Source organism: Xiphophorus maculatus, chromosome 5 (assembly GCF_002775205.1).
Source record: "Xiphophorus maculatus strain JP 163 A chromosome 5, X_maculatus-5.0-male, whole genome shotgun sequence".
In the NCBI taxonomy this organism is placed as follows: domain Eukaryota; kingdom Metazoa; phylum Chordata; class Actinopteri; order Cyprinodontiformes; family Poeciliidae; genus Xiphophorus; species Xiphophorus maculatus.
In genome coordinates, this window is record NC_036447.1 from 21,410,853 (window position 1) to 21,427,505 (window position 16,653).

Consider the following 16,653-nt stretch of genomic DNA (forward strand, 5'->3'; position numbering starts at 1 on the left):
TGGTTCCACTATCTAAAAGATGCATAAAAGCTTGACCTTTCCTAAACCATTAAATTGCAGCTCTGATTAGTCTCAACTGAAACTCCTCCCACTCTCGTTTCGTCATCATTAATGGCCGGCTCTCCTAACGGCTGACTGTGATGGAACGCACCTTCTGTCTTGAAGACGCGCACCCGCTGGCAGGAAGGAAGAGCGGAGGAGAGTTTGTCGGTCAGACCGGATGTTTACTAGTGTGAAGTTGCTCAGCAACCGTACAGCTGGGCGAATCAGGTCTGTTTACTCATGCTGCAATAAGACGGTGCCATAAACCAGTGGATGAAAAGCAAAGGTTAGGGAGCAGAGCCATGCCATTTCCGTCTTGAGCTCCATCTGAACAAGAGGCGAGAAGGTTGTGTGTTACACCGAGGACATGTCCACACCTGGCAGGGACGAGAGACCCTTCATCAGTGGGGTGGTGGAAGGTGAGATAATTAATCAATCCTGGTATATATTAGACTCCTCTCGTGGATTTATCGGACGAATAAATCAACATAGATTTACCTCCTGGTGCATCTGCTGGTTCTTTATAGTAGGCTGTTATTTATTGTTTGTGGCAATAATATGAATTAAAGCTTAAATTTGCTGGATGCAGGGTTTTATGGGCGGCCATGGACTATGGAGCAGAGAACAGAGCTCTTTAAAAGGTGAGTGTAATAAAACAAGACTGCTGCTGGGAGTTTTCATACTGAGGAACAGGGCCGCATTTACAAGGTGGTGGGCCCTGGGCTGGAGCTGTTTGGTCCCCAATTCACTAAGGATTTTTTTTTTTCCAAATTAAATTACAGTACATTAAAAGCTCATACTTCAAATAGGCAGATATGAAGTCCAGCCAATAACTTCATGTTGTTTCCAAAGAAATTGACTATACCTTTTATGATTTTCAAATTAAAAAAAAAAAAAAAAAAAAAAAAAAACCCTCATCTTTCTTGTCTCCTTAAATATTGTGGCCCTGGGCTGCTGCCCCTACAAGTCCTTTTCCAATGTCTGACCCAGCTGAGGGATAATGATGCATTGTTCTATCATATAGTGACATTTAAAACTGCATTTAATGCAAGATATAATGATTTTGTGTCACTGAGGCAGCCATGCATACCTCATCATATCTGCAGAGCAATCTGTAATTTAATCATTTTTGTTTTCCCCAGGGAGCACAAGTGGGGCCTGAACACCTACCTGTACGCTCCCAAGGACGACTACAAACACCGGATGTATTGGAGAGAATTATACTCTCCTGAGGAGGCAGGTCAGTTTCGTGCATTCATCCGATGTCTGTGCCCACTACCATTGAGGAGCGGCGGGGTACGACACAGATACACGCCCTCATAACTAAGGGCAATTTAGAGAAGCTGGTAAAAGTGTGCGAAAACCCCTAAACAAAGCTGTTATTGCAGTAGAATAATTAACAATTCTGAAAAATCCCATCTTGACAATTGTTTTGTTTTTCTATGAACTTTTCAATTCACTCATGCTACACTTGGCATCTTTGTTGCAGGCTTTTATATCAAGAAGCTCTAAATTATAAATCCATATCTTTTTGTTATGAAAGATTCATAATTTCTCTTCAAAATGGGAAACGCAAGACAAGAAAAAAGTTTTAGTGCTCGTCTTTACAAGTAAGGCAAAGTGTACAAGAAAATGGCTTCTCTCCAAACTTTTTTTATATTTGAAGTTTTAAATCGTTACACCAAGAGGACAAGATTAAACTTTCTCACAATGAAGACTTCAGGTGGGCTGCTGCCTAAACGCTCAGCTTTGATCTTCGAGAATAAGGTTGTGAAAAACACCTCATTCCTAGTGTAATGTACAACGGAGGATCCGTGATGCTGTGGGGCTGTTTCTCTTTTTCTTGAAAACCTGCTAGCATTTGACAGTTGGCTGTAAATGGAGCACCGACTGCAGGATAGTGTTACTAAATGTATGGCCGCATCGACACAGAAATGATTTACCAGACACAGAAAGCAGCCATCTTCAAGGGTCAGCTGCAGGCCTAATTCAAAGTCCCACTCTGAGTCCTCTTTATCTCTATGGAGACGGTGTTTAAACGCTAAGCTTGGTGCATCTCTGCTCGTTATCAAGGATGTTTCACCTTAAAGTTTGATGTTTAACCCTCTGAATTTATTGTCTAATCTCAGGATAACCCTTCAGGTTTTACTGCCTCGTTATTCTTACAAAAATGCCTCTTGTGGCCTGACCTCATCTTTGGACATTGTCAGGAAGTGTGCTAAAGCTAATCTGTGTTGGTAACTGTCAAGACAAATCAGGGAAGCTGCCTCCATCTTTTCCCTTTCTCCTAGAGCAACTGGTGGCCCTGATTTCAGCAGCCGAAAAGAATCGGGTTGAGTTCATCTACGCGATCTCTCCGGGTCTGGACATCACCTTCTCCAACCCCAGGGAGGTCGCAGCTCTCAAGAGGAAGCTGGATCAGGTAGGACTTTGGCAGCCGAGGCGCAGGGTGGAGCAGGCTAGATGAAACCGCTGACTGTATCTAGCTTTATGGTTCCTGGAGCATTTATTTTACGAGTGGGCATAAAACCTTTAACTTTTATACCTTTTGAGTTACAGTGCCTGAACTGCCTCCCAGCTCAAAGTTTTTCCTCATATTGCATCCACAAACATGGAAGATGGAGCTGAAAACAAGTCAGTCATGGAAGAAAACCAGTTGGAGTTTTTAGCAGGATGACAACCCTAAAGGCAGAGAACTGAGCTAGTTCAGATCGAAGCATATTTGTGTTAGAATGGCCCAGTCAAAGATCAAATGCTTGAGAATAAAAAAAAAACGATGGTTGCAGACAGTCTGCACAACCCAACATATTTGTAATGGAGAAATGAGCAAAAATTTCAGTCTCTAGATGTGTAAAGTTTATAAATCCCGACTTCAAAAAGACTTTCTAATTGGAGCCAAAAGCAGACCTACAAAGTACTGAATTAGACAGTGGAATAGAAAACTAACAATGAAGGGTGTGAATACTTTTAGAAGGCGGTGTTCTTACCCCTTGTAGACTCAAAACTCTTCCTGTCCTGATTCAACCAGAAGATTAAAAATATCTTTATGTAACTGTCTGCTTGACGGCAGAAACAAGTTTTTTGGGTTTTTTCCATCAAATTGTAAACAAGTGCAGTCAATAAATTCACAGTGTGGTAGTTCCTCTTTTTATGACGGCAACAAGCAGCCAAAGTCGTTCGGATTTAGTGAGTTCATCCTGCTGAGCGACCCAGCGTGTTTAAACAGCTGTTGTGTTTCAGGTGAAGGAGTTCGGCTGCAGGTCCTTCTCGTTGCTCTTTGACGACATTGAGACTGAGATGTGTCCAGCGGACAAGCAGGCCTTCAGCTCCTTCGCCCACGCCCAGGTGGCCATCACCAACGAGGTGTACCAGCACTTGAGAGACGCCAAGACCTTCCTCTTCTGCCCAACAGGTCAGGCTCCTCTAAAGCAGCAAATAATGCTAAATTGTGATGTTTTTATCCCCGGCTTCTGACTTGTTTTGGGTCTCCAGACTACTGCACTGCTTTCTGCAACCCCAATGTGCCTCAATCCTCATATCTGCAGACCGTTGGGGAAAAGCTCCTGCCTGGGATTGACATACTGTGGACTGGTGGGGCTATAGTCGGTTTATTTCCACGTGTATCGGGTCAGAGATCGGGTCCATCTATTCAGTTTTTTTTGCTGTTGTTTCTCAGGTCCGAAAGTGGTGTCCAACAAAATCTCAGTTGAATCCATAGAGGAAGTGACGGCGGTCCTGAAGAGGGCGCCGGTCATCTGGGACAATATTCATGCCAATGACTATGATCCTCAGCGGCTCTTCCTGGGACCATATAAGGTATTCATCAGCAGAATCATCTCTGCTGCCTGTATGAGCTCGTTAATGATCGGCTTTACTCCATCTTTGTAAAGGATCGACCCACTGAGCTGATTCCTAAACTGAGAGGCGTGCTCACAAACCCCAACTGTGAGTTTTACCTAAACTTCGTGGCCATCCACACTTTGGCAACATGGTGTAGATCTTCAGCTACTGGAGGAGGAAGTGATGTGGAAATGGGTGAGTTCTGCTTTTTGTCTTGTATTTGGGTGAGATGTAGGGGTACTGGGTTACATCTAAAGGTAAACTGGACACTCCTGGTTTATGACCCCTTCAAAAATCATCAGCGTTTTCTTCATTAAACCCACTAAGGAGTAGTAAAATTATATTGAAAAAAAAACAAAAAACATTTTATACATTGTAGTGTCCAAATACTAAACCAGAGATGAGTTTTCAGGTATGACTGAACAGCCTTTTTGTTAAGGAAGATTGGAAAATTCAAACATCTTTGAAGCTTTGGACACTAAGGTATTCATAAAATGTGTGTGTTTTTTTTTTTTTTTTAGAGAAGCAAGCCTCGTGCTTTCATTAGATTCTCCTATAGTCCTGTGGGGCTTCTTTACTACATGCAATGTCTGCAGAAGAAGAGGAAGTAGGGTAACTGTGCCTATGGTGACACTTTTAAGATCGAGACAATGAGAAGACTGGTTACAAAATCCATACCTTTTTAAGAAAGTTATAAATAGGGAAAAAACACAAAAGTCTGGATTGATCTCTAATCATCATTTGAATGAGGTACATCTATGTGTCAGTTAAATAACAGTGTAGTTTGACCCTGAGAACGACCTTCCCTGTTTCTGCCTCCAGGCTACAGCCCTCAGGGAGCCCTGGCTCTGGCCCTCTCAGACTGGCTGCAGGAGTTCATGAGCGCAGATCAGCCGGGAGGTAGAGTACAGCCAGAGTTTACCTCCATTAACTCAAAATTCAGGAAAACCAACGAGACAGGAATCCAATCGGCTCATGCCTGCAGGTGCTTGTCGGTCGGCTCGCCTCAGAAAAGCGCTGCCGGACGAGGAGCCCATGCAGACGGACGTGGCTGAGAGCCTCTACGTTCCCGGACCTGGAGACAACCCGCTGTACACGGCCGAGCCGCTGACTCTGGACGACCTGGACCTGCTGTCGGACCTCTTCTACCTGCCATACGAGCACGGGGCCACGGCCAGGAGCATGCTGGAGGAGCTGGACTGGCTCAAAACCCACCGAGAGGCTGCCGCAGCGCAGACGGAAGAGGTAGGGTAGGGTTTTTTTAAACACTTCCTGGAGCATCCCAGTTCTCCTCATGAAATATTTTGATTTCAGTGGCGCGGCCGGGCAGGGAAGTTCGACGGCATGTGCGACGCGGTGGTGCAGATGTTCAACCGTCTGTCCAACGCCCCGAACCGCAGCGTTTTGTACGACCTCTACAACTACATCTGCGACATCAAGAGCGGCGTCGGACTGGCTCGAGCCTACGTCAAGACTCTCGGTGGGAAAACGTTTTCTGCTAGAAGGACAATTAGCAGGCAGGATGCATAATGAGAATGATCAAAATTTATAAAAGTTTCACGTCATTAGAAGTTTATTTTATTAATATCTTTTAAAGACCTCACTCGTATATTTTATATATTTTTTTATTACAGTTCAAGTTTTTATTTGTGTTGATTAAAAATAAAAAAAATTTGTCTCTCTAAAATTGTTATATTGCTTAAGGCTATTGGGCTGGGCATTTATTGTGACGTGTATCATTTATTGCGATGAATCACAACAAGAATTTAGATTTATCCAATTAAGCTTAGAACCGCCCAAAACTGTCCATATTGTCAGGATTGTTAGCTTTACTATTTTATCCTCTGTTTGTTCAATAAGAGCATCAATAAATTTTAGAATATGATTAAATGCAGGTACTGGGTGCAATTTAGTGATACAAAACACAAATCTTTGTGACTAGTGTCCCAAAAAGCCTTATTAAAACTGGTAATGTTTTTCAAGAGCAGGATTTGTTTGTTTGTCAACCCATTATTGCTGTGCCAAGTGGTCACAGCCCTGCAGTTCCCTTGACAACAACATACAGATTATGTGTGGGGTTAAAGGTCAGGGAATTTGGAGAGGTACCAAGTGCTGCTGGAAGATGAAATCAGCATCTCCATAAAGCTTGAGCAGAAATGGACTCCATAAAACAAAGTGGACCAACACCAGCTGATGACATGGCACCTAAAATCATCACCAGCTGTGGAAACGTCACACTGGACTTCAAGTTCTTTCTCTGGAGCTTCAAGTCCAGATAAAATGCTAAGTTTTCTTCCATCAAGAAGATTACCAAATGTTTTCCTTTCACTAAACTTTTCATTACTTTGCTTGGATACCAAACTGTGAAATGGCAGCCTGTTTTAGCAAAGACTGTTTATGGCTCACTCTTCAAGTTCAGTGTCTTCCCCATAATAAATATAGGCTATAACATAAAACCTGTTTTGAGAAAGCTGTTTTATTTTCATTAACTGTGAATCACCGTTATCAAAATTAACCAAAATTATAAAAACTGTACATGTTAGCTGGCGAGTTGCTGTTTATTAAAGAGAAGTGTGTTGTTTATATCGTGTGTTTATTTCCACAGGAGGTCAGGATCAACCCTCCGCTCAGATACTGACCGACGATCCGGAGCCGTGGGGCTTCAGAGGAGGTCTCTCCGGAGAGTTCCAGGTAACCAAACCAGGGTAGTGACTTCTTCCAAAATAATATTCAGTAATGACTCGATGCCTGCAGGAAATGAGGAAACTGAAGTTGGAGAAAGTCAAAGTTAAAATGTTAGTTTGAATTTGCAGAGGATGCTTCCAGGACATGGCAACAGGGATCTGTTTAAACATCCTCCCATGACTGCAGTTTACTGCATACGTCCTTACTGCAGCGACGACAAGGTGAGGTCCGTCACCGAGGCACCGTTTGGGTTGTATTTGAAATATGACCTAACATGAAAACTGTTCTGTTAGGCTGAGGTGCAGAAGATTTTTAAGGAGATGCGGAGAAGAGACGAACAAAGCCCCAAACTCATCAGTGACTGGTAAGAAGAAGTCCCCAAAAAATATTTGGTTTTGTTTCCTAACCCTACATATTCTCAAACTAGATATAAAATATAGTTCAGTTTAAGATTTGATCATTCCAAAGAACTAGAAAAACAATAGCCAACTCAGATATTTTTTGTTAATTAGAGTTTTAGACTTTGTTTTCCTAAATCTGTACTTTGAAAGATGTGAATTTGGGACAGAATAATTTCTCTTCCTTTTTTTAAGAATTGCTCATGTTTGAGAAGATAATGGATGAATTACCTTTTCTTTGTACTTCCCTCCGTAAGGATACTTCCATTCTTCATTTTACCCAGTTTATTTTTTTCTTTTTGAACTTTTCATTTCAGGCTAATATCTTGACAGTTATTTATCAAGTCTGAAATGATAAAATATTCACACAAAAAACAAGAACAAAGCAGCTGGGAGCTGCCAGTTAGCCATCAGTGATGAGTGTTTGTGCTGTAAATATTTCCTCTTGTCCTGTGAGCTGTGTCTTAATGTGCTCTGCTGGCCGTCTGCAGCCTGTCCTTGGGGGACGTAGCCCCCTCTCCACAGTGCGCTCTTGTTGTGGAGGATGATATCGGGGTCTGTGGATATGCGCTGGCACTCACCGATGCCAAACAAGCTGCAGGCACAGAGCAGGTGGTCAAAACTTAAGATCCCAGTTTTAGTTTCTACAACAGTTGGTGGAAATAAGCAAAGTGTGACTTGACCGAATGTTGCGTTGTGGTTCCAGAGGCCAGGAGGTGACACCTTGTTAAAGGATTACCCCTCCCTGGTTGTGGTCCAAGTGCTGCCTCGGGTCACTGATCCATCCCCGGCCAGGCGTATGGTCACTCAGCTGCTGTCCTCCATCAGGAGCAGCGGTAAGTCGCTCTGACTCAAAGCTCTGAGTGCTGGTCAGTAAAACTCAATCTTTTTGGGTCTACAGGTTTACCCCAAGGAAAATCTGCCCAGCTCCGTTGCTGCTGCTTTACTTTACATGAGTCGTGATCAGAGTTGGGTAGTAAATAGTTGCGTTCTTTCTGGAAAAAATTTACTTGTAGGAGTATTATTACTCTATACTTTTTACTTTTACTTGAGTAATTTTAGTGTGAAGTATTGCTACTCTTACCCTTCCCATTAGTTAAAACAAGCTAATGGAGAATTAGCTTGTTTTAACTTTAAAAGTCACCAGATATACACCTGCCGTTTTTGTTAAAGTTTTATATTGAGTAAAATCTTTTTGGAAAAATGTTTTTGTTTTTTGTAAATTTTTTTAGATTTTCATTTTGGTCCTTAAAACTAGAATTTCCACATAATATATTTTGGTTCATTTTAGGTCATTTTTTGATATTAAATTATTGATGTTTTGATAGTTACTCAGTACTTGAGTAGTCGTTTTACCAAATACTTCTTTACTCTTACTTGGGTAATGTCTTGGATGGCTGCTTTTTACTTTTACTACAGTAAAAGCATGTTGTAATTCTGCTACTGCCTCTGATCCTGATCACTGTCACCTTACCTTTAAAACTAGACCTGCCTGAATGTGTACTCCTGAATTGAAAGTATTTTTTTTAATTTACCCCCCGGTGTATTTGATCAAAGATAGACTCTTATTGACTCTCTGTTTAACCTTCAGGCTCCAGAGGAGTTTTCTGCGAGCTGAGGCAGAGCGACCGGAGGATGCTCGACTTCTACTCTAAACTCGGCTCCTTCAAGCACGTTGCCGTGGACAAGAGTCTGCCTCAGGATGCCGTCGTCATGGCAACAAAGTTCCAGTAACGCGAAAGCATTCAGGATGTCGGTAAACGACACTCATCAGTTTGAATCAAGTCTTTCGCCTTGTCTTTAACATTTTGTCAACGTTATCTCTGTAAGGATATTTTTTCAATAAACTGGAAACGTCCACAGTGAATCGTTGGCGTTCCTGACATTTATCAAAGCGACACATTCACACACACACACCCACACACACGCACACACACACACACACACACGCACACGCACACACACACACACACACACACACCAAGACAATTAAACAAAGAATGCATTTTATGTCATTTAGACAAGACAATGGGAATATATTAAGAATTAATCTTTGATTAAATAGCTTTTTTTAATTTGTTCTCTCGCTTTAAAAGCATAAAAAAGTTAAACTTTGGACAAGGAAATAAAGATGTACAAAGATCAGCAACAACAAACGTCCTGCCTCATTAAGTAACTGTGCTTCATGGCGCCAAAATGTCTGTTTTACACATGAAGGGATCACTATACAACATGACAAAGTCCAATGTTTCTCAGCAGTAAAACACAAACAGGACTGGATTTAAGATTAAGGACACTTATTTTTTTTTCTCCATTTGTTGAACCCTGAGAGACGCTGCACAGAGATGTGCTTTTACTGCGTCTGAATATGAAAACCCTGTTTAAAAAAAAAAAGAAGCTACACTGCTGTAGATATGTTGAGTAAAACAAATGTAATATGCTTATAATGTGTGATTTAAAGGCAAATTCATACACATCAAACACAGAAAATGGAATGTAAAAAATAAAATTCCTGTCTAAAGCTTGTATAGCCATCATAAGTAGGAATGCTGCACCAACAAATTATTTCGTTGAGCTGTTTGTTCAGTGTGGAGTGACTATACTAACATATTTGACATTTAAAAAAAAAAAAAAAAAAAAAGAGTCTGCACATCTGAAATTACTATGGATTACTTTCAATCCACACAAGATGGTAATTAAACAAACAGGCTCAAACAGGTTCTGGATGAGGCTTGTGCAAACCAAAGAACACCATAGCAACAGTCAAGTATGGTGGTAGCAGCAGCATGCTGTGTGGCCATGTTGTTGCATTACACACAACAACAGAAGACCGCCACCTAATTCTTTATCTTGACCTCAAATCTACAACTAAATGGTTGAAACTTGGACACAGTTGGGCTCCAACAGGAAATGAATCTACGCAAACATCAGAACACGATTTAGAGTGAAAGGAGACAATATCGAGCTTCTGGAATGGTTCTGACCTCGACCCAATCGAGTCTATAATCTGTGCAAAGAAATCAAACAATTTGAATGAACTAAGGTTCACATCCAGCATTAAATGCCCCAATTTTATGACATTTCTGCCCAAGATAAGTGTATGTCAACTTCTGATAAGAACGACACATGGCCATAAAAAGTAACAAAACGACACATTTGTGAAATGACTGACAATGAAATGATAACACTAAGCCTTACTTTGTGTGGAGAGTGTCAGGACTCTGGTAAATATCAAACCTTTCAAAAGAACAAATCTCCACTCATGGGACTTATTTTTTAAAGTAGTATATTTAAGTTAAGTATTTAGACTTGAAAACCCTTGGTATAAATGCAGTTTGATGATGAAAGCTAAAGCTATAAAACAAGCAAAATGAAGAAACACCGAAAGCCGTCTTTTTAAATGTGAAGCAGAAATACCTGTGGTAATAAATTAGATTTTTTTCTTCAACATTAAATCCTCCACAGTGAAGAGGACTGTTGTGCTTGTCATGATCAGTAATGAAGAATGCCATCATCAGAAAATATTTAGCACCTTATGAAAAGGGAAAAACACATTTTGCCTCACTAGCAAACTATTTCCCATGGTTTAAATACTAGAAAACTGGCCATGTCACCAACTGTTACCTGTTTACGTAAATATATATATACTATGTATATATATATTTCCAAAAAACTATTTTATATTTTTGCTTTAATGTTTGGTGTAAATCCTAATTATGGTTTTAAAAGCACTTTACTTTCTTCCCTTTAATTATAAATTCAACTCCAATCGGGTCTCTTCCCAAAATTAAATAAAAAAAAACTAAAACATCTATCAGCACTGAGGTGATGCAGGTTTGACTCTAGTGTTTGATGACAGGACACATCAGCAGATTTCCATTTTTCACAGTTGTTCTGTTGACCTTTCACCTGTGCTTTCAGAAAACGTTTTACCGTTGTTGTTATCCCGATGCTCTCTAGCGATATGAGATCATGATAATAATAATAATGCGATATGAAACTTTCACCCTGCCACATTTCAAATGAACTCCAGCCCTTCATACTTCACATCTCCCATCTTGGTCTCGGGCATCAGCAGCCGTCCGTCCAGTGTAAAAGCAATGATGTATGTGGCGATCCTGCCTGCGTCCTCCTCCGACTTCAGAGCCAGGACGACCTGGTCGTCGGTGTCGGGAACGAATTTGAAGGAGGAGAAGCCGTGGGTGGGGTTAAAAGGTCCGACGCGCTGCGTGGTCACATGTCTGAAGTCGGCGGGGCAGGACAGGAGGAGGTTGGTGGCTCGGCGCTCGTCGGCCGCCTCCTCGTAGTGCTCGTGGCTGGCACGGCGAGGTAGGAAGAACCACCGCTGGAGGCGCTCGCTCCAAGCTGCCGATTCATGGATGAGGTAACCTGCAAAGAGCAAGGGGATTTCATTTACACTTTACCCCACTGAGGGTGCTGACCGAACTGTCCACGTTATATGGTGAGTGGGACCATCGTTTCCAGTCACAAAACTGAATTCACTTGATTCAGAACCTTAAGACAGCAACCTTTCAGTCATTATGTTGAATACAGCGGGACAAATCCTTACTCTATGAATACATTTTTTTCACTTTGTGTCAGATAAAGTCAATGGAAACATCCAAAAAAATTCTACAATAAACATTTTTAATAAATGTTTAATTTACACAGAAATTGGCTAGTGGTCTAGCAGCTTTGACCCTGGTGACCACCTGGCCAGCATGCTTCAAATGTTTTCCACCTAAATCCAATGAATGGACCGTTGTTGAGCTTCTATCAAGCTCGACGAGGAGGAACTGACCTCTTTATTTCAACCAGCCCTATTAAAGTAGTAAAACATAAAACACATGACTTCAGGAAAAAACATGAATCCTGACAAGAACTTCTGTTTGTAAATGTAAGTAATGCTTCATCAAAGTGTTATGATTTAAACTGGAGCTCCACAAGGCTCAGGTTTAAGTCCCACACTTTTTAGCCTTTAAGCGCAACCATCGGATGGCATCGACGGCAGACATGCACCTGGTGGTTTGATTCCTGCAGCTCTCCGCAGGGCGGCGTAATACGGCATCCAGTTTTCGTGCTCCACGCCGCCTTTATAGTCGATCACTTTCACCCACTCTGGGTTGTTGTTGACGAATTCCCCGGACGTCGTCGTCCACTCTTTCCCCAGACCTCCAACATACAGGTGCTCATCCTTCACTGCCAGCCACTCCGCCTTGAATCCTGCACAGAAAATGAAAACATTAACTATAATCACAAACAATTCCTTGGAAAAGTACTCCTCGCTCTTCAACTTATTGTTTCAAGAACAGACTAGAATATACTGCTTTGGGGCTTTGTGTGACAGACCAACCCAAACTAAAGAACCAAAGTCAAAAGCGAGGAAGACGATTCTCAATTTTTCAAGTTTTCAATAGACAATAATCTGTGATGTTTTGTGGATTTGCAGTCAGCTTCCTGTACTCTGGCACCTCTAAATAAAACATCCAAATGGCTATAAGTGTACGGAAACTAATACATCACCCTGTGTGGGAGCTTGAAGCTACTGAGGTGGGCAACAGGGGGAGTTGACCCAATGCCGCCGTTATGAATGAAAACTTATGAAAGTCCAATAACATCAGCAGTGTTTGTCTTGTAAGCTTAAAAAATTATTCCTTACCACTGACTGCATTTGCTGTTCCACAGGCCGTCTTAATATACAACATTACCAAACCTGAGTCACAACAGCACAGCGATCACAGACAACTCTTTTGACCACCAACATCTGGCTGACCCTAATCAAATGTTCCAACCTTACATTAATCAAATGTTCCTGCCTTACATACAATCATTTACAAACAAAAAAAAAAACACATAATAATGTGAAGGTGCTTCTCTTTGACAGGGATCAGGCAGAGCTCAGAGTTACAGGGAAGAAGGATGGAGCTAAATACACGACAATCCTGGAAAAAAAATCTGTTAGAAGATCTAAAAGACTTGAGAGTAGCTCAGAAGTTTGCCTTAAAACAGGACAACAAACCTAAACAGTGGAACGGTTTAGACTGAGGCATATTCGTGTGTACAATAGTCCATAAAAAGTTCAGGAGGTATGAATATATTTGGAAGGTACTAAAGTTCTCGACTAAACGTTCATTTTTTGTTTTTCTTAAAAGGAATTGTCATCAATCTTTGGCGCTCCTCAGCCTTGGCACTTACCTTTAGACATGGAGCCGTCGCCATCAGGAAGTATCACCCAGGGAATGGCTCTGCTCCCCTCAATCCTGTACACCACACCTGTGCGGTCATCCACACTGTAAAGGTGACCGTTGAAGGCCACCAGCTCCGACAGCTCCATACCTGCAGGCACGGCGTTGCACCACATATTGATATGAACATGCACATCCGTATGGAGAAGCAGGATTTGAGCCACATACCTCGTCCTTTCTCAGCCAGACTGCTCTCCAAGGTGACTCTGTCTGCATCCCACTCCACCTCCAGTCTGTCCGCGCTCTCTGAAACGGTCACATAGCCTCTTTTCATGTAGCTAAACCACGTCTGACCCTTGGAGCTTTGGGACGCCGTGTCCAGGTCGGCAATCACTCCTATACGGTAGCGAATGCCGTGCGGTGTCCTCTCTGGTGGACTCAACGGGTATGTGTCATTGTAAGGCTTTTTCCTCTTTAGACACCAAGAGAGTCTTTGTGATCTCACATCCTCCTCTCTGCGAGTTTGAAAACTACCTGTGGTTGGTGTGTTTGTGTTCCCTACGGTCCGGTGCAGGTACAGCATGAGCACTAAGGCCAGCAGGGCGGTCACGATTATTGCTCTCCATCTGGGATGGAAGCGCAGGTCGGAGGCAGTGGCCTGTGTCATGGACGGCAAGGCCAAGGGGAGGCCTCGAACCGCGAAACCGAAGGAGTTCATGGAAGTGTCGGGTTCATCCCTGGAGCCAGCTGTGGGTTGGAGATGAAAACTTCCACCGCCTGGAGAAGAAGAACAAGGAGGAACATCAGCAGGCTTACACAAAATGTAAAAAATAGTTGAAAAGTTTGAGGTTTTTGAAGTACGAGTCTGCTTTCATAGCAGCTGGAGAAGAATAGCCACTGGTAGGAGGGCAAGCTGCTAAAATGGGCTCTTGTTCCTATTGTTCCTTATTCACAACAGGGCTTTGTTGGGCTGAGCAGACCGCATACTGAACAGGAAGAGAGCTCCACGAATGTACTAAACCATCAGGAACAGAACCAGCACACCCTTACCCTGCTGTCTGCCTTAATTTATTAACATGCTGAACTGCTGTCAAGATTATACACTTGTCACATGACTTTATCCATTTTATAATTTTTCACACTAATCTGTTGTACAAAATTCTCTCCCCTTGACTCTCTGATTTAACTGTATTGTTTCTCCTGTGAAGTACTTTAAGAGAACTTAAAAAGTTTAGCAGACTTTTATTCTCAACAAACTGTTTCATCTCTGTCAGAAACTTAGATAAATAGGTAAAGAGACGTGGTACCTGCTGAAATAAGAGATCTGTTATTGTTTTGGGCCAAGGTGACCCTTCATGTTACTCCAAACAGCGACAAATAGTAGGGCAAATCTTTGCCCAGCCATTTTGAATCTTTTAAACAAGATTTGACAATTTAAATATATGCACTCTAAGCAGAATATTAATTCTAAAACAACTTCAAATTGTTAAAATAAGTATACTTATATATATATATATATATATTTACTGACTAAATTCGACAAGATTTTAAAAAGGGTTCACATGAATATTTCCCAAGAAGTCATCTGGGTGGAACAGATCATCTTACGTCACATAATTCCCCCGGTGCATCCGCTGCTTCTCTCTGAACGTGTTCACGCTTGTCGACTCTTTAAACTGAACACGCAAGGCTTGACAGAACAAAAAAAAGAGCTTTTTGTCGCTGCTGAATACATAACCCATATTTTCCACCTCCCTGCACGACAAGCCAAAACTCGACATTGTTGTACAGGGTATAAAGAATTAAACTATTCAGCCTTCCTTCGCCTCCTGTCCCCTGAACAGGCTGCTACCATCACGTCGTTCTGCTCTGCACATCCCTCAGAGAAACTCGCTCGTTCAGCCCTGGTATTCGCATGAATAATTGATTTCAGCAGGTTTCAGCAGGTCTCTTCCTTTGCCCTCTTGTAGACCATCTCAAGTTTCACAGCCAAAACTAACTTGGATTTCTTAGTAATGAATTAAGAACTGTATTTGTATTGTTAATAAGAGAAATCTGCCAAAATAAGAGAAAGTCTACAGCATACAGCTTAAAGACGAATTTGATGCAAAAGTAAAAATTTGATGTGAAATTAATTTTGCCCACAAAATGCAGTAAAAGTTGCACTTTAAGTCCTCTCAAATTTATTTTTAGGGACATGAAAAATAAAAGTAGACTCTTTCTCAGGAAGTAAATGCAACATGGCGAACCCCAACAACCTTTCCAATATTTCTGTACTATGAACAAAGAAAAATAATATATATTTTATTCATTGTTTGGTTTTATCATTGCATTTTGAACGGTAAAAGTTCTGTGCTCTAGAATAATCAAGATTGAAGATGATACAAATAAAAAAATTGCCTTTTTAAAGAAGAGATAGTCGTACACTTAAATAGTTTTTTGAAGTATCTCTTGAATATTTTGTTAACTACTTACATACAGGGGATTTTCATAAACCTAAATATCGTTCATATTCAAGTGTGGCGCAAGTATAGCGTCAACTGCGGTTTTAACTCCTTTACGTCGGCGGGACGTTACGTTACGTAACGGGGCAGAAAGTGACGTCATCTAAGCTTTCACAACAGTTAATGTCGCAAATCAGCTGTGCTGCGAACTATGTTAGACTATTTCAACTGTCAATCGGTTTTTTTTTTCTTTTTCTTCATTATTTCCCTTGTTTGTCGTGTGTAAATGATGAGAGAATTAATTGGAACAATTCCACTTTAAGCTCGAGTCTGAGGTTACAAAAGCCGGTTAAAGGTTCATAAACTTTGGCAGTGCAAAGCTGAATTAGCCGGTTTTAATGAACACAGATAAGCTCCTAAAACCGTAAGCCGAAATGTCCGAACATTGTCGAAGTGTTTCACACGGACGGAAAGTTATGTCATACAGCGGACATCACCTCCAGACGTTTTATTAGCCACACAGCTAACACCAGCTAGCAACAGTAAACGTTGACGTTTCGCCCCGACTCACCAAGGACGCTGCTCGTCAAACTTGCAGAGTTTACCCGACCCACGTCCCCATTTCTGCCCCAGCAGCTCACCTGATGTGGAGGCTTCTCACGACGCCCTGTTGGCCGGTGACAGTCTCCTCCTACACCGGAGGAAATGCTGGGACTCCCTAGAGAAAGGGCACCTCACGGCTCTGTCACGTCATAAACAAAACTTGTGTCCACGGGGTTTCCACGCAGCCACATTGATAAATTATACACAAAAACAGCTAACATACACTTAAAAGTCATGCTTGTAAAAAATATTTAAAAATGTAGTTGTTTATTTTAGTATTTAAACTACAAATTAAGTCAGTAAATTCAGAAAATCTCAATTGAGATCACTCTTTTTTTTATTAAAGGGACAGTATAATGTACAGACGATTTTTTTTTATCTTGATACAGTAGATTATTGAGGAAAGCATCAACGTTGTTAAAGATGTTTGAAGGTGTGTATTTTTAATAGTGGTTA

The 16,653-nt window shown here is 41.5% G+C and overlaps 2 protein-coding genes across 4 annotated transcripts; one reads left to right on the plus strand and one right to left on the minus strand.

Moving 5' to 3' along the window:
- Positions 1–125: 125 nt before the first annotated feature.
- On the plus strand, positions 126–8,832 carry LOC102231453 (protein O-GlcNAcase-like). Its single transcript, XM_005810363.3, has 17 exons — positions 126–461; positions 632–683; positions 1,185–1,282; positions 2,334–2,464; positions 3,283–3,454; positions 3,535–3,633; positions 3,719–3,858; positions 3,933–4,077; positions 4,705–4,782; positions 4,868–5,127; positions 5,197–5,362; positions 6,488–6,573; positions 6,696–6,788; positions 6,861–6,931; positions 7,457–7,577; positions 7,672–7,801; positions 8,557–8,832. The coding sequence occupies exons 1-17, from the start codon at positions 410–412 to the stop codon at positions 8,697–8,699; spliced, it is 2,037 nt and encodes a 678-aa protein (XP_005810420.1). The 5' UTR covers positions 126–409; the 3' UTR covers positions 8,700–8,832.
- A 189-nt stretch (positions 8,833–9,021) lies between these two features.
- Positions 9,022–16,332, minus strand: LOC102226786 (soluble calcium-activated nucleotidase 1-like). 3 transcript variants are annotated; one of them, XM_005810345.3, is made up of 5 exons: positions 16,236–16,332; positions 13,379–13,927; positions 13,161–13,301; positions 11,985–12,188; positions 9,022–11,354 (listed from the first exon to the last, which is right to left on the minus strand). In XM_005810345.3, the coding sequence occupies exons 2-5, from the start codon at positions 13,866–13,868 to the stop codon at positions 10,984–10,986; spliced, it is 1,206 nt and encodes a 401-aa protein (XP_005810402.2). In that variant the 5' UTR covers positions 13,869–13,927; positions 16,236–16,332; the 3' UTR covers positions 9,022–10,983. The 3 variants fall into 3 exon arrangements, with proteins under 3 accessions (XP_005810402.2, XP_023189705.1, XP_023189704.1); XM_023333937.1 differs by having other exon boundaries at positions 16,166–16,328; XM_023333936.1 differs by lacking the exon at positions 16,236–16,332 and adding an exon at positions 14,759–15,020.
- Between the last annotated feature and the right edge of the window lie 321 nt (positions 16,333–16,653).